Source organism: Pogona vitticeps, chromosome 6 (assembly GCF_051106095.1).
Source record: "Pogona vitticeps strain Pit_001003342236 chromosome 6, PviZW2.1, whole genome shotgun sequence".
Lineage (NCBI taxonomy): Eukaryota > Metazoa > Chordata > Lepidosauria > Squamata > Agamidae > Pogona > Pogona vitticeps.
The window spans coordinates 104,038,611-104,059,352 of NC_135788.1; the positions used below are offsets into that span (position 1 = coordinate 104,038,611).

Genomic DNA, 20,742 nt, shown 5'->3' on the forward strand with positions numbered 1-20,742 from the left:
TCCTCTTCTTTATTATAGTTCAATAAAGCACAGCCCTGGTTTAACCCAAGTATCTTATCTCGTGTCATTATTCCCGATAGGGTCGCAACTGTAAATCACTCTTTGAATGCCTCGCATGACTTGAAAATCCTATTAAATTCATCATAAATCCAAAGCAACCTGATGGCACCTAACAAGCAAACATTATGGAAGAGTGCTATTCCCCAAAGAGTGACTCCCGGAGCTACCTCAGAAGATAAAGATGACTCCAACTCCTTCTCTTCTCTGCAGTGCATTTAATATCCAAGAAAGACCACAATCAAGCATGTTGACACTCTCATCTTCCATGAAAAACACAGGTAAGCAGAATTATCATAGTTTGTTCTTGGTAAGGACAGGTATTCCAGGATGCTACACATTTCTGAGAGGAGAGTGAAATGTCAGATATATGATTGGGTTTATGATGATAATTATTGTTCTTGAATGTCAGAGAGAACATTTTTAAAAACATAATAGATAGAAGGTAATACAAAAACTAATTTATTGAAATCTTTCCTTGTAAAGTGTAAGAATAACAGATTTTCAATAACGAAATCTATTGATGTCTAACTGCTCTATGTCTATATTTGGATCTGAGACTCAACACTGCAAACCTATTTTAGGAAGCATCTCCTTGGTATCAGGTTAACTGGATCCTTTAAAACTAAATCAAACCAAACAAAAAAAAAACCCACAAGAAAGTCTGACTCAAAGCATTATAGTTTCTAAAAAGAGAGAGGTTCCTGACAGACCATAGTACGTCAGATTTTACAAATTTGTGTCAAAACTTTCCATTCGTTCACATATGCGTATACTCCACTTGTGTGATCTGGCCATCAGAAAGGGAATAATCATGTTTGCTGAATATATATTTGTTCATGTGTCTTCAACATGTTTTAAAGTTCCTAATAAGGAAGAAGCAGAGATCAAAGACAATTGTAGTAATCTCTGCACATATTTTCTGATTCAATTACTATTTGTGTCTAGAATGAAATAGGATTGCTTCAAGACGTTATTGCTAAAAAAAGAGAAGTGAGCTTTTTAAAGAAATAGCCTGAATAACAAGTGTTCTATCCACCACTATGTGTTACATATCACTAACTGACCGCATCACATGAAGATGGCCTGGAAAAAGTAATAGAATCAACACATGAGTTAGACTGAGAATTCTAAGTACTTTTTGTTTTATGTGGACTTGGTTTTAAAAGCTAAGCCAGAGTTAAACGACTTATCCACAAATTAGACTACCCAGTATATATTTAGACTGTTGTGGATATTGGTCTATAGAGATGTTCCTTATAGTGGATCGTAGACTAATGAGAAGCGAAAAAGCCCCTCTTTAGAAGTTTTTCCTAAACTCACTGACTATCCCCTACGCATCATCCCACCCAACTGCTGTGACACCTGGATCTCTGTATATTTAGTGAAACGTTTGCAAAGGGAGTTAACTGTGCATACAGTTTTGCCATACAGTCGCCTTCACGTTATTGGGAAGTGTGTGCAATGAGTTGTGCTCACAATATGGAGAAGCATTGACACATGTGACTTCTTTTTTTTAATGAATGTGAGAAGCCTGAGAATGGAGGTGCCTAAACGGACTATGTCTGTGGTTAATTTCATCAGTCACAACCCACCAGCAACTTTCACTCCAAGATCTGTAAGTCTACAGAAAGTTAAGCTATTGATTCAACTTCTTTACTTATCTAGATGGTCAGAACTCTGAATACAGAATTAAGGTTATGAACTGCCCCAAAGTGGTGCATAGCTCATTGTATAGTCTCATCTCTTCTGACAAGGGATGTCACAGAAAAAAGAACTGTGTTGTTCCAGATTAAAAAGAGAGGTCTATTTTAAAAAATCAGAAGCAAATATTTGGATTAAAACTCAATCCTTCCTGTTCTGGAGGAGACCCCTCTTTTTCATAGGACATCTTGTTGCTGAGAAATCTGGTATTTGCCATCTCTCGACCAAACCACAAGAACCTCACGCTACCATCAACATGATTAAGACAAAATACTCCATTTTTGAAACAAAATAAGCTAGATATACACTCCTCAGTTTTCCTTTAAATGTACAAAAACTTTAAGATCTGAGACCTAAAGTGGATAGCAACAAAGACACAGCTACCCCACAGAAATCCATACAGATACACACCTACTTATTGAAATTTAGTATATGCATAAAATTGTATATTTTAAAATACTGTACAGAAGAGAAAATGCACAAGAATACCATACTGTTTTGAAACATGTAGAAAATGGAAATCTCTTTTGTTCTGTAGTTTTTGACAGACTGGGGGGAAAAGGACAATTTCACCTTGAAAACTGAGACATGAAATAACTATAGAAAAATCAATATATATGAAGGTTAGAACTTCTACTCTCAACTTTTATGTTTCTCTCCACAGAATGATTCAAGAAAATGATGTGGTCAACCAGTCTTTTGTGAAAGGATTCTTACTGATGGAATTTTCCAGTGATCACAGCCTACAAATTATGTATTTTCTCATATTTCTTTCCATTTACTTGATTGCCCTGATAGGAAATTTCCTCATTCTTGCAACAGTGGCTCTGAATTACAGCCTTCACACCCCTATGTACGGATTTTTGGTGAATTTATCAATAATAGACATTTGCTACATCTCTACTATTGTTCCAAAAACCTTGTCTGCTTCCTTAACAGGCAACAACTTGATTTCATTTTCTGGATGTGTTGCTCAGATTTTCTCAGTTATGTTTTTCGCTGGTGCTGAGATTTCCCTGCTCACTGTTATGGCTTATGACCGCTATGTAGCCATCTGCCACCCTCTGCAATACAGACTGATAATGAACTGGAAAGCATGTATCCAAGTAGCAGCTGCTTTCTGGTCAGTCAGTGTAATCCACGCAGTCCTAGAAACCACAGTCACCTTCACTTTAAGCTTCTGTGGGCCCAATATCCTTGAACAAATTTTCTGTGATGTCCCTTCATTATTAAAGATTTCTTGCACTGATACTCTTGTTAATAACGTTATTCTTATTGTAATTGGCAGCACTGTGAATTTGTTTTGCATTCTATTCATTTCTGTTTCCTATGGCTACATCTTCTCCACAGTACTTAGGATCCCAGCAGATCAAGGCAGGTATAAAGTCTTCTCCACCTGCATTCCTCACATGGCCGTCTTCTCCCTATTTGTCATCACAGCTATGTTTTCATACATGAAGCCTAGTGGACTGTCTTCTCACATGTTTAATTTGCTGTCTGGTGTTCTGTACACCATTTTGCCACCTGTACTGAACCCCATCATTTATTGCCTGCGGAATAAGGAGATTCAAGAAGCGATGTGGAAAATATTAAAGAAGTATAACTTTCCTACCATATTTTCCTAAATTGTAATGGATATATTTTGGCTTTTTGCTAATATACTCGCTCCTGCCCTTGTCTACTTCTTACTGTGCCTCGGTCATGTAAATTGTTGTTTCAGTTTTTGTGGGTGAGGAAGAGTCGATTTCATCTCCAGTTCTTCCTTCTTCCTTCTACATCTTCCCACTACAATGCTTGTACAACTGCAAATGTTCATTATCTCATTCTGCATATGGGAAAAGAGGTAGTGAGTGCAAGCTTTGGAATGCTTTTTAAAATGTTTCAATAAAAACTCATCCATCCAACTTGCTTTCCAAAAATGCTGATTTTGTTCATTCCTCAACCTGGTTTGAGTGTGAGTCACAGATATTTTATGGAAGAGATGTAATAAACAAAACTGTAGTTTTGACCTAAATATTTTATCTTGAAACTTTCGCAACACTTATTTTTTGTCTTTGCTAATTTTCTCCCTTACTGAACTGCCTGTAATGTAATTTCATGTTCATTTGTGGCCTTACTGAATCTAATGTTTAAAATGTCAAATTTTTAAAAACATAAAAAGTGTTTTGCACAAATCTCACTGTCTGCAGAGCCCTCCTTTTTGTAAGAGACCATCTTTCTCTGAATCTGCTGAATCAAAGTTCTGAATGCAGGACTCCAAGGGACAACTCCTGTTACCTAGTGTTTGATTTCATCTGCTACAACTCATCGCCGATATTCACTCCAAGATCTTTAAGTCTACAGATAACATGTAAAGGTAAAGGTAAAGGTTCCCATTGACAATTTTTTTTGTCCAGTCATGTTCGACTCTAGGGGGCAGTGCTCATCCCCGTTTCCAAGCCATAGAGCCAGCATTTGTCCGAAGACAATCTTCCGTGGTCACATGGCCAGTGCGACTTAGACATGGAACGCTGTTACCTTCCCACTGAGGTGGTCCCTATTTATCTACTTAGATTTGCATGCTTTCGAATTGCTAGGTTGGCGGGAGCTGGGACAACCGACGGGAGCTCACTCTGTTGCGTGGATTCGATATTATTCGAAACCTGTGCTGCAGGGTCTTCTGACCCTGCAGCACAGGTTTCTGCGGTTTAGCCCGCAGCGCCACCACGTCCCAGCGCCACAGATAACATGGGTAAGATAATGCAGGATTAGTCAGACTCTACTGGCAAGCCCAGTCTCAGTAATCTGGCTTTGCTATGCTTGATTCACATCCTGTTTTTCAATAGCACTTAGTTTGAATGATCACACAAAGACCCAGGGTTATTTCCATATAAGAAACCACATTGGATCTCAATCCCATGTGATTTGATCCATCCTCACAGCCTATGGCTTCCTCCCTTTGATGCCACCTGCCAGGTGACCTGACTTTCTGACAATTGTTCAAGGCTGCATCCTTAGTAATTTTCTTTGGAGCCCTTAGAATAAGTGAGGTAGTTGCAATGAGCAAGTCAGACACATCACTAATGGCCTTGCAGAGGCAGGACATCCTCATGGAGAATGACACCCTACTGATACATATACGAGTTCAACGGCTGATCAGAGAGGGAAAGGGGTGCATTTAACGTTAGGCAGGTGTTCTATACAGAGCACATGCCCTTTTCTGGCCATGGAGGCATATTTGACTTCCAGGGCACAACATCCAGGCTATCTCTTCATGCACAGCAAAGGATCACCATTGACAAAATACCAATTTTGGAGATTAACGGATAGAGCACTACAGCAGTCTGGCGTAGTGCGGCTATGCTTCAGCACTCATTCATTTAGGATAGTAGCAGCCTTGACAGCTTCTGTCCTTGACTATGGTTTGGAAGATATTAAACAGTTAGGACGCTGGAGTTCCCACTGTTACAGCTGCTGTGTTCGTGTTCTCACTTCAGTTTAGGTTCGTTGCTGGCCTTGTTTCTTTTGTTACAGGTGCTGAGGTTTCGAAGAAGAGACTTCGCATCCTGATTGTCGGGCATAGATTTATCTTCTGGGCAGTGGGCCATGCTGTGAAATCATTGTGGGGAAGTAACTTAGGCCTTGGGCCTCAGCCCAACTGGAGTGGTTTGCAGTGGGATGTGTTCCTACATGCAGTTCCTCGTGGTCCTCATTGCTGTCCCCCCCCAATGTGTTAGTTGTTCACATCGGTGGCAAAAGCTTAGCGGAGCAGAAAATCCTTGGTTTTAGGTATTATAAGAGATTTGCCTCTGTTGAAAACTGAGCACACTTGGATGATCATTTTATGGTCCACGATAATACCTAGAGTGCAATGGCTGGCAGGTTGCCCACTGCAGTTCAGCAATATAGGATGCAGACGAGTTAACCGTGAAGTTTGCCGGGCTGTCAAAGGGGGTATTGGTACAGTTATTGGACACCATGACATTAGTTTAAATAGGCCGGAGCTTTACAGACACAATGGGGTGCATCTCTCAGACCAGGATCTGGACTTATTCCTTCAAGATATTCAGAGGGGCCTGTGTTCAGTGGTTAATAGTTGGGGCGGGCAAGGGAGTTATTCATGTTAGTCCCTTTGCCCTGGTGGGTACTACAGAAGGAAGTTGGATCGGTGAGTCCTAGTAAGAGCAAAGGAAGGTTATAGCTCACCCAAGCTCCCAGCACAGTGGACTGTGAGATTACACCATGCAGGTGGGAGGATGCACTGGTGCCTCTCATGGACCAAGGGCCACCAAACAGGTGGGAACTCAAGGCCCAGGTGAGGTCAGTGCCAATCCGGCCGGGGTTGCACAGTCTTGGTGACCACACAGGCTCAGGGCAGAGGACTTGCCCATATTGGCAAACGGTCCCGGGAAACCCACTTATTCCTTTCCTCACTATAGCAGCCCCCTCTTCTTAATTATAGTTCAATAAAGTGTGGCCCTGGCTTAACCCAAGTATCACTCTTTGAATGCCTCACATGGCTTGAAAATCCTATTAAATTCATCATAAATCCCAGGCAACCTGATGGCACCTAACAAGCAAACATTATGGAAGAGTGGTATTCCCCAAAGAGTGACTCCCGGAGCTACCTCAGAAGATAAAGCTGACTCCAACTCCTTCTCTTCTCAGCAGTGTGTTTAATATTCAAGAAAGACCACAATCAAGCATGTTGATGCTCTCATCTTCCACGAAAAACAACAGGTGAGCAGAATTATCATAGTTTGTTCTTGGTAAGGACAGGTACTCCAGGATGTATTTCTACTCCAGGTACGCATTTTTGAGAGGAGAGTGAAATGTCAAATATATGATTGGGTGTATGATGATAATTATTATTCTTGAATGTCAGAGAGAACATTTTTTAAAAAATTCTAGATAGAAGAAGGTAATTTAAAACCTAATTTATTGAAATCTTTCCTTGAAAAGTATAAGAATAACACATTTTCAATAATAGCTTAAAAGCTTAAAAATCCATTGATGTCTAACTGCTCTAAGTCTATATTTGGATCTGAGACTCAACCCTGCAAACCTATTTTAGGAAGCTGGTCCTTGGTATCAGGTTAATTGGTTCCTTTAAAACTATATCAAACCAAACAAAAAACCCACAAGAACGTCTGACTCAAAGCATTACAGTTTCTAAAAAGGGAGAGGTTCCTGACAGACCATAGTATGTCAGATCTTACAAACTTGTGTCAAAACTCTATAGACATGTCCCAAATATCCCTGGTACATATGAAGAAAAATGGCATAAATACATATGGGTGTTTTGCTTTTAAATTCAGTGAGAGATGCAGAAATTGGATTCAAGTGATATTAAAGCTAGGCAAATGTGGAATTAAGGGGAATTAAAATTCATTGAATTGTTTAATTTTCCATTCTTTCACATCTGCTTGTGTGATCTGGCGATGAGAAAGAGAACAATCATGTTTGTTGAATACATATTTGTAAATGTTTCTGCAACGTGTGTTAAATTTCCTAATAGGGAAGAACGAGATATCAAAGACAATTGTAGTAATCTGTAAATACATTTTCTGACTCAACTACTATTTGTGTAGAATGAAATAGGATTGCTTCAAGATGTTATTGCTAAAATAGAAGTGAGCTTCTTAAAGAAGTAGGCTGAATAACAAGTTTTCTGTCTACCACTACCTGTTACATATCATTAACTGACAGCATCACATGAAAATGGCCTGGAAAAAGTAACAGAATCAACACATGAGTTAGATTGAGAATTCTAATTACTTTTTGTTTTATGTGGTCTTGGTTTTAAAAGCTAAGCCAGAGTTAAACGACTTATCCATAAATTAGACTACCCAGTATATATTTAAAGGACTGTCATACATATTGGTCTGTAGAGATGTTCCTTATAATGGATGGTAGACTAATCAGGAGCACAAAAGCCCCTCTTTAGAAGTTTTTCCCACACTTGCTGACTGACCCCTACACATCATCCCACCCAACTGCTGTGACCCCTTGATCTCAGTATATTTAGCAAAACGTTTGCAAAGGGAGTTAACTGTGCATACAGTTTTGCCATACAGTCGCCTTCACGTTATTGGGAAGTGTGTGCAATGAGTTGTGCTCACAAAATGGAGAAGCATTGATACATTTGACTTCTTTTTTAATGAATGTGAGAAGCCTGGGAATGTAGGTCCCTAAAGGGACAATGTCTGTGGTTACTTTCACCAGTCAGAACCCACCAGCAACTTTCACTCCAAGATCTGTAAGTCTACAGAAAGTTGAGCTGGTGATTCAGCTTCTTTACTTACCTAGATGGTCAGAACTCTGAATACAGAGTTAAGGTGATGAACTGCCCCAAAGGGGTGCATAGCTCATTGTATTGTCTCATTTCTTCTGACAATGGATTTCACAGAAATGTGTTGCTCCAGGAGGCCAGAATTGTAAGTTTAAATAGAGAGGTCTATTTTAAAATATCAGAAGCAAATATTTGGAATACTCAAGGCTTCCAGTTCTGGAGGAGACACCTCTTTTTCATAAAACGTGTTGATGAGAAATATGGTATCTGCCATCTCTCGACTGAATCACAAGAACCTCAGGCTATCATCAATATGATCAAGAAAAAATACTCCCTTTTTGAAACAAAATCAGCCAGAAAAAACACTCCTGAGTTTTACTTTATATGCACAAAAACTTTAAGATATGAGACCTAAAGTGCATAGCAACAAAGACACAATTATGCCACACAAATCCATACAGATACACACCTTCTTATTATAATTTAGGATATGCATTAAACTGTATATTTCAAAGTACAGAAAGAAAATGCACAAAAAAAACAATACTTTTTTGAAACATGTAAAAACTGGGAAATCTGTCTTGTTTTGTAGTTTTTGACAGACTGGGGGGAGGAAGGACAATTTCACCTAGAAAACTGAGACATGAACAAACTATGGAAAAATCAATATATATTAAGGTTGTCACCTGTACTCTCAACTTATATGCTTCTCTCCACAGAACACTTCAATGAAACAATATGGCCAACCAGTCCATTGTGACCGTATTTCTACTGATGGAATTTTCCGATGACACCAATCTACAAATTGTGCATTTTGTCATGTTTTTCTCCATTTACCTGATTGCCCTTATAGGAAATTTCCTCATTATTGCAACAGTGGCTCTGAATTACAGCCTTCACACCCCCATGTATGGTTTTTTAGTGAATTTGTCAGTAATAGATGTTTGCTACATCTCTACTATTGTCCCAAAAAACTTGTCTGCTTCCTTAACAGGCAACAACCTGATTTCTTTTTTTGGATGTGTTGCTCAGATTTTCTCAGTTATGGTTTTTGGTAGTGCTGAACTTTCCCTCCTCACTGTTATGGCTTATGACCGCTATGTAGCCATCTGTCACCCTCTGCAGTATAAAGTGATAATGAACTGGAAAACATGTATGGAAATGGTATCTGCTTCATGGTCAATCAGTGTGATCCATGCAGTCCTAGAAACCACAGTCACCTTCACTTTAAGCTTCTGTGGGCCCAATATCCTTGAACAATTTTTCTGTGATATCCCTTCATTATTAAAGGTTTCTTGCACTAATACACAAGTTAATGAAGTTTTGATTTCTGTTATTGGTAGCATTATGGATTCGTTTGCATTCTATTCATTTTTGTTTCCTATGGCTGCATCTTCTCCACAGTACTTAGGATCCCAGCAGATCAAGGCAGGTATAAAGTCTTCTCCACCTGCATCCCTCACATGGTCGTCTTCTCCCTATTTGTCATCACAGCTATGTTTTCATACATGAAGCCCAGTGGACTGTCTTCTCCCATGGTTAATTTGCTGTCTGGTGTTCTGTACACCATTTTGCCACCAATGCTGAATCCCATCATTTACTGTCTGCGAAATAAGGAGATTCAAGAAGCTATGTGGAAAATCCCCAAAAAGTATATATTTCATACCATGTTTTCCTAAATTGTAATTGATGCACTTTTTGCTTTGGGTTAATAAAGTGGCATCTTACCTTTATCTTTTTTGCCTAGGTCATCAAATTTTTTGGTTGAGTTCATGATTGAGGAAGAGGCAATTTCATCTTTACTTCTTCCCTTTTCCCACTTACATGTCTGCATAACTGTAAATCTTTCTCCTAAAATTCCACAAATGTTAAAAGAGGCTGTGAATATAATCTCTACAAACCAAATTTTTGGAACTCTTTGGAAAACCTTTAGTGGAAACTCATTCTTCTAATAAGGTTTTCAGGTATCCTGATTTTGCATCTTCATTCCTTAGTTTTTTTTTTCCTTTTATTTTTATTGGGATTCATGGATGTTTTGTGAAATAGATATAATAGACACAACAGTAGTTTTTAATGAAAAAAGGTTTCCAGAAATAACCTTTTGCAATACTGATGTATCATATATGTCAATGCTAATTTTCTCCTGTAATGAAATTCCTAAAATATTTGGATTTCTTGTTTATATACACCCATATTGAATATACATTTTTCAAATGTTACATGTTAATAAATATAAAAGTGGTTTGCACAAATGTCACCATCTTCAGAATCCCCCTTTTTCTAAGAGAGCTTCATCCTCTGAATCTGCAGAATCAAAGATATGAATGTAGGTCTCTAAGGAACTACTTAGTGGTTATCTGGAAGTTGAGTCATGGCAACTGGACTTCTTTCTCGTTAGGTTGAGATGTTTCGCTACTCTTCTAAGTAGCTTTTTCAGTATGAGGAGAGTTGGTAGAAGATCCCTGATATATCCTCCATGTTGATTTCACTCTCCCCTAGTCTCAGTAGGCTCATTAGAAGGACGAAGGACTGGGTATGAGGGTTGATTCACATCCTCTTTTGCACTTACTTCAGGTGATCACACAAAGGCCCAGGATTATTTCCAAGTCAGTATCCACACTGACCCTCAATCCCATGTGAATTCATCTATATCCACAGTTTATGGCTGTCTCCCTTGGGCACCACCTGCCAGTTGATCCTGACTCTTACTTTCTTAATTTTTTCTATGCGGAATTAGCATAGAATACACCAATTTTGGAGTTTAATGGATAGAGCACTACAGTAGTGGGGCTACGCTTCGACACTCATTCATTTAGGATAGGAGCAGCCTCGACAGCTGCTGTCCTTGGCTATGGCTTGGGAGATATTAAATGGTTAGGACGCTGGAGTTTCAGCTGTTACAGGCGTTATTTTCATATTCTCCCTTCAGTTTAGGTACGTTGCTGGCCTTGCTTCTTTTGTTGCAGATGCAGAGGTTTCCAAGAAGAGACTTCACATGCTGATAGTTGGGCATAGCTTTATCTTCTGCCCACATTGACAAACGGTCCCAGGAAACCCACTTAGTCCTTTCTTCACTAGAGCAGCCCCCTCTTCTTTATTATAGTTCAATAAAGCATGGCCCTGGCTTAACCCAATTATCACTCTTTGAATGCCTCACATGGCTTGAAAATCCTATTAAATTCGTCATAAATCCAAAGCAACCTGATGGCACCTAATAAGCAAACATTATGGAAGAGTGGTATTCCCCAAAGAGTGACTCCCGGAGCTACCTCAGAAGATAAAGATGACTCCAACTCCTTCTCTTCTCAGCAGTGCATTTAATATCCAAGAAAGACCACAATCAAGCATGTTGATGCTCTCATCTTCCATGAAAAACACAGGTGAGGAGAATTATCATAGTTTGTTCTTGGTAAGGACAGGTAATCCACGATGTATTTCTACTCCAGGTACGCATTTCTGAGAGGAGAGTGAAATGTCAGATATATGATTGGGTGTATGATGATAATTATTATTCTTGAATGTCAGAGAGAACATTTTTAAAAAAAAACATTGGATAGAAGAAGGTAATTTAAAACCTAATTTATTGAAATCTTTCCTTGAAAAGTATAAGAATAACACATTTTCAATAATAGCTTAATAGCTTAAAAATCCATTGATGTCTAACTGCTCTAAGTCTATATTTGGATCTGAGACTATATCAAACCAAACAAAAAAACCCACAAGAACGTCTTGACTCAAAGCATTACAGTTTCTAAAATGGGAGAGGTTCCTGACAGACCATAGTATGTCAGATCTTACAAACTTGTGTCAAAACTCTGTCGACGTGTCCCAAATATCCCTGGTATATATGAAGAAAAATGGCATAAATACATATGGGTGTTTTACTTTTAAATTCTGTGAGGGATGCATAAATTGGATTCAAGTGATATTAAAGCTAGGCAAATGTGGAATTAAGGGAAACTAAAATTCATTGAATTGTTTAATTTTCCATTCTTTCACATCTGTGTACACTCTGCTTGTGTGATCCGGCCATCAGAAAGAGAACAATCATTATTGTTGAATACATATTTGTACATGTGTCTGCAACGTATGTTTAATTTCCCAATAGGGAAGAAGGAGAGATCAAAGACAATTGTAGTAATCTGTAGACATATTTTCTGATTCAACTATTATTTGCGTAGAACAAAATAGGATTGCTACAAGATGTTATACTAAAATAGAAGTGAGCTTCTTAAAGAAGTAGCCTGAATAACAAGTTTTCTGTCCACCACTCCCTGTTACATATCACTAACTGACAGCATCACATGAAAATGGACTTAAGAACCAACACATGAGTTAGACTGAGAATTCTAAGTACTTTTTGTTTTATGTGGTCCTGGTTTTAAAGGCTAAGCCAGAGTTAAACGACTTATCCATAAATCAGACTACCCAGTATATATTTAAAGGACTGTCCTAGATATTGGTCTGTAGAGATGTTCCTTATAATGGATGGTAGACTAATCAGAAGCAGAAAAGCCCCTCTTTGTTTTGACAGACTGGAGGGGGACGACAGTTTCTCCTAGAAAATTGAGAAATGAACAAACTATAGAAAAATCAAGATATATGAAGGTTGGCACTTCTACTGTCAACGTGTATGCTTTTCTCCACAGAATGATTCAAGAAAATGACCAGTCTATCATAAAAGAATTTTTATTGATGGGATTTTCCAGTGATCACAATCTACAGATGTTGTATTTTCTCATATTTCTTTCCATTTACTTGATTGCCCTTAAAGGAAATTTCCTCATTATTGCAACAGTGGCTCTGAATTACAGCCTTCACACCCCCATGTATGGTTTTTTAGTGAATTTATCAATAATAGATGTTTGCTACATCTCTACTATTGTCCCCAAAACCTTGTCTGCTTCCCTAACAGGCAACAACTTGATTTCATTTTCTGGATGTGTTGCTCAGATTTTCTCAGTTATGTTTTTCGCTGGTGCTGAGATTTCTCTCCTTACCGTCATGGCTTATGACCGCTATGTAGCCATCTGCCACCCTCTGCAGTACAGACTGATAATGAACTGGAAAAAATGTATTCACGTAGCAGCTGCTTTCTGGTCAATCAGTGTGATCCACGCAGTCCTAGAAACCACAGTCACCTTCACTTTAAGCTTCTGTGGGCCCAATATCCTTGAACAAATTTTCTGTGATGTCCCTTCATTATTAAAGATTTCTTGCACTGATACTCTTGTTAATAACGTTATTCTTATTGTAATTGGCAGCACTGTGAATTTGTTTTGCATTCTATTCATTTCTGTTTCCTATGGCTACATCTTCTCCACAGTACTTAGGATCCCAGCAGATCAAGGCATCCACCTGCATCCCTCACATGGCCGTCTTCTCCCTATGTGTCATCACAGCTATGTTTTCATACATGAAGCCTAGTGGACTGTCTTCTCCCATGTTTAATTTGCTGTCTGGTGTTCTGTACACTGTTTTGCCACCTGTACTGAACCCCATCATTTATTGCCTGCGGAATAAGGAGATTCAAGAAGCGATGTGGAAAATATTAAAGAAGTATAACTTTTATACTATATTTTCCTAAATTGTAATGCTTATATTTTGGCTTTTTGCTAATATACTCGCTCCTGCCCTTGTCTACTTCTTACTGTGCCTCGGTCATCTAAATTGTTGTTTCAGTTTTTGTGGGTGAGGAAGAGTCGATTTCATCTCCAGTTCTTCCTTCTTCCCTCTGCATCTTCTCGCTGCAATGCTTGTACAACTGCAAATATTCATTATATCATTCTGCATATGGGAACAGAGGCTGTGCGTGGAAGCTTTGGAATACTTTTTGAAACCTTTCAATAAAAACTCATCCACCCAACTTGCTTTCCATGAATGCTGATTTTGTTCATTCCTGAACCTGGTTTGAGTGCGATTCACAGATATTTTATGAAAAGGATGTAATAAACAAAACTGTAGTTTTGACCTAAATATTTTATCCTGAAACTTTCACAACACTGATGTTTGTCTTCGCTAATTTTCTCCCTTACTGAACTGTCTGTAATGTGATTTCATGTTCATATGTGGCCTTACTGAATCTAATGTGTTTTTAAAATGTCAAATTTTAAAAAAACATAAAAAGTGTTTTGCACAAATCTCACTGTCTGCAGAGCCCTCCTTTTTGTAAGAGACCATCGTTCTCTGAATCTGCTGAATCAAAGTTCTGAATGCAGGACTCCAAGGGACAACTCCTGTTACCTAGTGTTTGATTTCACCTGCTACAACTCATCACCGATATTCAGTCCAAGATCTTTAAGTCTACAGATAACAAGTAAAGGTAAAGGTAAAGGTTCCCCTTGACATTTTTTTTTGTCCAGTGGTGTTCGACTCTAGGGGGCAGTGCTCATCCCCGTTTCCAAGCCATAGAGCCAGCATTTGTCCGAAGACAATCTTCCGTGGTCACATGGCCAGTGCGACTTAGACACGGAACGCTGTTACCTTCCCACTGAGGTGGTCCCTATTTATCTACTTAGATTTGAACGCTTTCGAACCGCTAGGTTGGCGGGAGCTGGGACAAGCGACGGGAGCTCACTCCATTGCATGGATTCAATCTTATGACTGCTTGGACTTCTGAGCCTACAGCACAGGCTTCTGCGGTTTAGCCCGCAGCGCCATCACGTCCCAGCGCCACAGATAACATGGGTAAGATAATACTGTACAGGTTTAGTCAGACTCTATTGGCAAGCCCAGTCTCAGTGATCTGGCTTTGCTATGCTTGATTCACATTGTGTTTTGCAATTGCACTTAGTTTGAATGATCACACAAAAACCCAGGATTATTTCCATATAAGAAACCACATTGGCTCTCAATCCCATGTGATCTGATCCATCCTCACAGCCTATGGCCTTTGATGCCACCTGCCAGGTCACCTGACTTTCTGACATTTGTCCAAGGCTGCATCCTTAGTAATTTTCTTTGGAGCCCTTAGAATTAGTGAGGTAATTGCAATGAGCAAGTCAGACACATCACTAATGGCCTTGAAGAGGCAGGACATCCTCATGGAGAATGACACTGATACATATACGAGTTCAAAGGCTGATCAGAGAGGGAAAGGGGAGCATTTAGCATTAGGCAGGTGTTCTATACAGAGCACAAGCCCTTTTCTGGCCATGGAGGCATCTTTGACCTCCAGGGTTCAACATCCAGGCTATCTCATCATGCACAATTAATGGCTCACCGTTGACAAAATGCCAATTTTGGAGATTAACGGATAGAGCACTACAGCAGTCTGGCGTAGTAGGGCTATGCTTCAGCACTCATTCATTTAGGATAGGAGCAGCCTCAACAGCTGCCGTCCTTGACTATGCTTTGGAAGATATTAAACAGTCAGGACGCTGGAGTTCCCGTTGTTACAGGCGTTATGTTCGTGTTCTCCCTTCGGTTTAGGTTCGTTGCTGGCCTTGTTTCTTCTGTTGCAGGTGCAGAGGTTTCAAAGAAGAGACTTCACATCCTGATAGTCGGGCATAGCTTTATCTTCTGGGCAGTGCGCCATGCTGTGAAATCATTGTGGGGAAGCAACTTAGGCCTTGGGCCTCAGTCCAACTGCAGTGGTTTGCAGTGGGATGTGTTCCTTCATGCACTTCCTCATGGTCTTCATTGCTGTCCCCCCAATGTGTTAGTTTTTCACCTCTGTGGCAACAGCTTAGCTTTGCGGAGCAGAAAATCCTTGGTTTTAGATATTATATGTGATTTGCCTCTGTTTAAAACAGAGCACCCTCCGACGATCATTTTTGGGGTCCACGATAATACCTAGAGCACAATGGCTGGCAGATTGACCACTGCAGTTCATCAATATAGGATGCAGGCGAGTTAACCGTGAAATTTGCTGGGCTGTCAAAGGGGTATTGGTACAGTTATTGGACACCATGACATTAGTTTAAATAAGCCAGAGCTTTGCAGGCACAATGGGGTGCATCTCTCAGCCCAGGGTCTGGACTTATTCCTTCAAAATATTCAGAAGGGCCTGTGTTCAGTGGTTAATAGCTGGGGTGGGCAAGGGAGTTAGACATGTTAGTCTCTTTGCCCTGGCGAGTAGTGCAGAAGGAAGTTGGATCGGTGAGTCCTAGTAAGAGCAAAGGAAGGTTATAGCTCACCCAAGCTCCCAGCACAGTGGACTGTGAGATTACACCATGCAGGTGGGAGGATGCACTGGTGCCTCTCATGGACCAAGGGCCACCAAACAGGTGGGAACTCAAGGCCCAGGTGAGGTCAGTGCCAATCCGGCCGGGGTTGCACGGTCTTGGTGACCACACAGGCTCAGGGCAGAGGACTTGCCCATATTGACAAACGGTCCCGGGAAACCCACTTATTCCTTTCCTCACTACAGCAGCCCCCTCTTCTTTATTATGGTTCAATAAAGCATGGCCCTGGCTTAACCCAATTATCACTCTTTGAATGCCTCACATGGCTTGAAAATCCTATTAAATTCATCATAAATCCCAGGCAACCTGATGGCACCTAACAAGCAAACATTATGGAACAGTGCTATTCCCCAAAGAGTGACTCCCTGAGCTACCTCAGAAGATAAAGATGACTCCAACTCCTTCTCTTCTCAGCACTGCATTTATTATCCAAGAAAGACCACAATCAAGCATGTTCCTGCTCTCATCTTCCACGAAAAATACAGGTGAGCAGAATTATCGTAGTTTGTTCTTGGTAAGGACAGGTACAGTACTCCAGGATTCTACGCATTTCTGAGAGGAGAGTGAAATGTCAGATATATGATTGGGTTTATGATAGTTATTGTACTTGAATGTCAGAGAGAACATTTTTTTAAAACATACTAGATAGAAGAAGGTAATACAAAACCTAATTTATTGACAGTTTTCCTTGAAAAGTATAAGAATAACACATTTTCAATAACAGCTTAAACTCCATTGATGTCTAACTGCTCTAAGTCTGTACAGTGGGGTCTTGACTTGAGAACTTAATCCATATTGGAAGGCGGTTCTCAAGTCAAAAAGTCTGTAAGTCAAGTCTCCATTGACCTACAGTGCATTGAAAACCGATTAATCCCGTAACAGGCCATTTTTGTTCCATTTTGGTTTTTTTCTGGTCTGTAAGTCAATTCTCAGGCTGCAAGTCAAACCTAAATTTTGCAGCCAGAGAAGTCTGTAACTAAAAAAGTCTGTAAGTCAAGCCATCTGTAAGTCAAGGGTCCACTGTATTTGGATCTGAGACTCAACCCTCTAAAACCTGTTTTATGAAGCTGCTCCTTCGTATCAGGTGAACTGGATCCTTTAAAACTAAATCAAACCAAAGAAAAAACCCACAAGAAAGTCTGACTCAAAGCATTATAGTTTCTAAAAAGAGAGAGGTTCAAAACTCTGTAGACCTGTCCCTAATATCCCTGGTATATATGAAGAAAAATGGCACAAATACATATGTGTGTTTTGCTTTTAAATTCAGTGAAGGATGCAGAAATTGGACACAAGTGATATTAAGGCTAGGCAAATGTGGAATTAAGGGGAATTAAAATTCATTGAATTGTTTAATTTTCCATTCTTTCACATCTGAGTATACCCCACTTGTGTGATCCGGCCATCAGAAAGAGAACAATCATGTTTGTTGAATACATATTTGTACACGTGTCTGCAACGTGTGTTAAATTTCCTAAGAGGGAAGAAGGAGAGATCAAAGACAATTTTAGTAATCTCTACACATATTTTCTGATTCAACTATTATTTGTGTCTAGAATGAAATAGGATTGCTTCAAGATGTTATTGCTAAAATAGAAATGAGCTTCTTAAAGAAGTAGGCTGAATAACACGTTTTCTGTCCACCACTACCTGTTACAAATCTCTAACTGACAGCATCACATGAAGATGGACTTGAAAAAGTAACAGAATCAACACATCAGTTAGACTGAGAATTCTAAGTACTTTTTGTTTTATGTGGACTTGGTTTTAAAAGCTAAGCCAGAGTTAAACAACTTATCCACAAATTAGACTACCCAGTATATATTTAGACTGTCGTGGATATTGGTCTGTAGAGATGTTCCTTATAGTGGATGGTAGACTAATCAGAAGCAGAAAAGCCCCTCTTTAGAAGTTTTTCCCACACTTGCTGACTGACCCCTACACATCATCCCACCCAACTGCTGTGACCCCTTGATCTCAGTATATTTAGCAAAACGTTTGCAAAGGGAGTTAACTGTACATACAGTTTTGCCATACAGTCGCCTTCACGTTATTGGGAAGTGTGTGCAATGAGTTGTGCTCACAAAATGGAGAAGCATTGATACATTTGACTTCTTTTTTAATGAATGTGAGAAGCCTGGGAATGTAGGTCCCTAAAGGGACAATGTCTGTGGTTACTTTCACCAGTCAGAACCCACCAGCAACTTTCACTCCAAGATCTGTAAGTCTACAGAAAGTTGAGCTGGTGATTCAGCTTCTTTACTTACCTAGATGGTCAGAACTCTGAATACAGAGTTAAGGTGATGAACTGCCCCAAAGGGGTGCATAGCTCATTGTATTGTCTCATTTCTTCTGACAATGGATTTCACAGAAATGTGTTGCTCCAGGAGGCCAGAATTGTAAGTTTAAATAGAGAGGTCTATTTTAAAATATCAGAAGCAAATATTTGGAATACTCAAGGCTTCCAGTTCTGGAGGAGACACCTCTTTTTCATAAAACGTGTTGATGAGAAATCTGGTATCTGCCATCTCTCAACTGAATCACAAGAACCTCAGGCTATCATCAATATGATAAGAAAAAATACTCCCTTTTTGAAACAAAATAAGCCAGAGATACACTCCTCAGTTTTCCTTTCTATACACAAAAACTTTAAGATATGAGACCTAAAGTGCATAGCAACAAAGACACAATTATGCCACACAAATCCATACAGATACACACCTTCTTATTATAATTTAGGATATGCATTAAACTGTATATTTCAAAGTACAGAAAGAAAATGCACAAAAAAACCAATACTTTTTTGAAACATGTAAAAATGGAAATCTGTTTGGTTTTGTAGTTTTTGACAGACTGGGGGGGGGAGGACAATTTCACCTTGAAAATTGAGAAATGAACAAACTATGGAAAATCAATATATATTAAGGTTGGCACCTGTACTCTCAACTTATATGCTTCTCTCCACAGAACACTTCAATGAAACAATATGGCCAACCAGTCCATTGTGACCGTATTTCTACTGATGGAATTTTCTGATGACGCTAATCTACAAATCGTGCATTTTGTCATGTTTTTCTCCATTTACCTGATTGCCCTTATAGGAAATTTTCTCATTATCGCAACAGTGGTTCTGAATTACAGCCTTCGCACCCCCATGTATGGTTTTTTAGTGAATTTATCAATAATAGATGTTTGCTACATCTCTACTATTGTCCCAAAAAGCTCGTCTGCTTCCTTAACAGGCAACAACCTGATTTCATTTTTTGGATGTGTTGCTCAGATTTTCTCAGTTATGGTTTTTGGTAGTGCTGAACTTTCCCTCCTCACTGTTATGGCTTATGACCGCTATGTAGCCATCTGTCACCCTCTGCAGTATAAAGTGATAATGAACAGGGGAAAATGTATCAAAATGGCAGCTGCTTTGTGGACAATCAGTGTGATCCACGCAGTCCTAGAAACCACGTTCACCTTCAGTTTAAGCTTCTGTGGGCCCAATATCCTTGAACAATTTTTCTGTGATATCCCTTCATTATTAAAGGTTTCTTGCACTAATACACAAGTTAATGAAGCTTTGATTTCTGTTATTGGTAGCATTGTGGATTCGTTTTGCATTCTATTCATTTTTGTTTCCTATGGCTGCATCTTCTCCACAGTACTTAGGATCCCAGCAGATCAAGGCAGGTATAAAGTCTTCTCCACCTGCATCCCTCACATGGTCGTCTTCTCCCTATTTGTCATCACAGCTATGTTTTCATACATGAAGCCTAGTGGACTGTCTTCTCCTATGGTTAATTTGCTGTCTGGTGTTCTGTACACCGTTTTGCCACCAATGCTGAATCCCATCATTTATTGTCTGCGAAATAAGGAGATTCAAGAAGCTATGTGGAAAATCCCCCAAAAGTATAAATTTCATACCATGTTTTCCTAAATTGTAATTGATGCACTTTTTGCTTTGGGTTAATAAAGTGGCATCTTACCTTTTTCTTTTTTGCCTAGGTCATCAAAATTTTTGGTTGAGTTCATGATTGAGGAAGAGGCAATTTCATCTTTACTTCTTCCCTTTTCCCACTTACATGTCTGCATAACTGTAAATCTTTCTCCTAAAATTCCACAAATGTTAAAAGAGGCTGTGAATATAATCTCTACAAACCAAATTTTTGGAACTCTTTGGAAAACCTTTAGTGGAAACTCATTCTTCTAATAAGGTTTTCAGGTATCCTGATTTTGCATCTTCATTCCTTAGTTTTTTTTCCTTTTATTTTTATTGGGATTCATGGATGTTTTGTGAAATAGATATAATAGACACAACAGTAGTTTTTAACGAAAATGGTTTCCAGAAATAACCTTTTGCAATACTGATGTATCATATATGTCAATGCTAATTTTCTCCTGTAATGAAATTCCTAAAATATTTGGATTTCTTGTTTATATACACCCATATTGAATATACATTTTTCAAATGTTACATGTTAATAAATATAAAAGTGGTTTGCACAAATGTCACCATCTTCAGAATCCCCCTTTTTT

General features: G+C 39.2%; 2 protein-coding genes and 2 pseudogenes across 3 annotated transcripts; all 4 read left to right on the top strand.

Annotated features, from left to right (window-relative positions):
* The first annotated feature begins 2,440 nt into the window (after positions 1 to 2,440).
* LOC144583696 (olfactory receptor 14A16-like) lies at positions 2,441 to 3,839 on the top strand. The gene has a single exon (XM_078378090.1). It carries the CDS (start codon positions 2,481 to 2,483, stop codon positions 3,384 to 3,386), a length of 906 nt encoding a protein of 301 aa, XP_078234216.1. The 5' UTR covers positions 2,441 to 2,480; the 3' UTR covers positions 3,387 to 3,839.
* Positions 3,840 to 7,834: 3,995 nt separating this feature from the next.
* Positions 7,835 to 9,714, top strand: LOC110091548 (olfactory receptor 14A16-like; annotated as a pseudogene). Its single transcript, XR_013537615.1, has one exon. The product of XR_013537615.1 is annotated as an olfactory receptor 14A16-like (transcript).
* A 2,920-nt stretch (positions 9,715 to 12,634) lies between these two features.
* On the top strand, positions 12,635 to 13,619 carry LOC140708256 (olfactory receptor 14A16-like; annotated as a pseudogene).
* Positions 13,620 to 17,274: 3,655 nt separating this feature from the next.
* On the top strand, positions 17,275 to 20,542 carry LOC144583693 (olfactory receptor 14A16-like). Its single transcript, XM_078378076.1, has one exon. The coding sequence runs from the start codon at positions 19,202 to 19,204 to the stop codon at positions 20,141 to 20,143; it is 942 nt and encodes a 313-aa protein (XP_078234202.1). The 5' UTR covers positions 17,275 to 19,201; the 3' UTR covers positions 20,144 to 20,542.
* The last annotated feature ends 200 nt before the right edge of the window (positions 20,543 to 20,742 follow it).

Excerpts from the sequence above, each read along its gene's own strand:
- LOC144583696 (XM_078378090.1), top strand. The coding sequence starts at position 2,481 with ATGGAATTTTCCAGTGATCACAGCCTACAAATTATGTATTTTCTCATA.
- LOC144583693 (XM_078378076.1), top strand. The coding sequence starts at position 19,202 with ATGGCCAACCAGTCCATTGTGACCGTATTTCTACTGATGGAATTTTCT.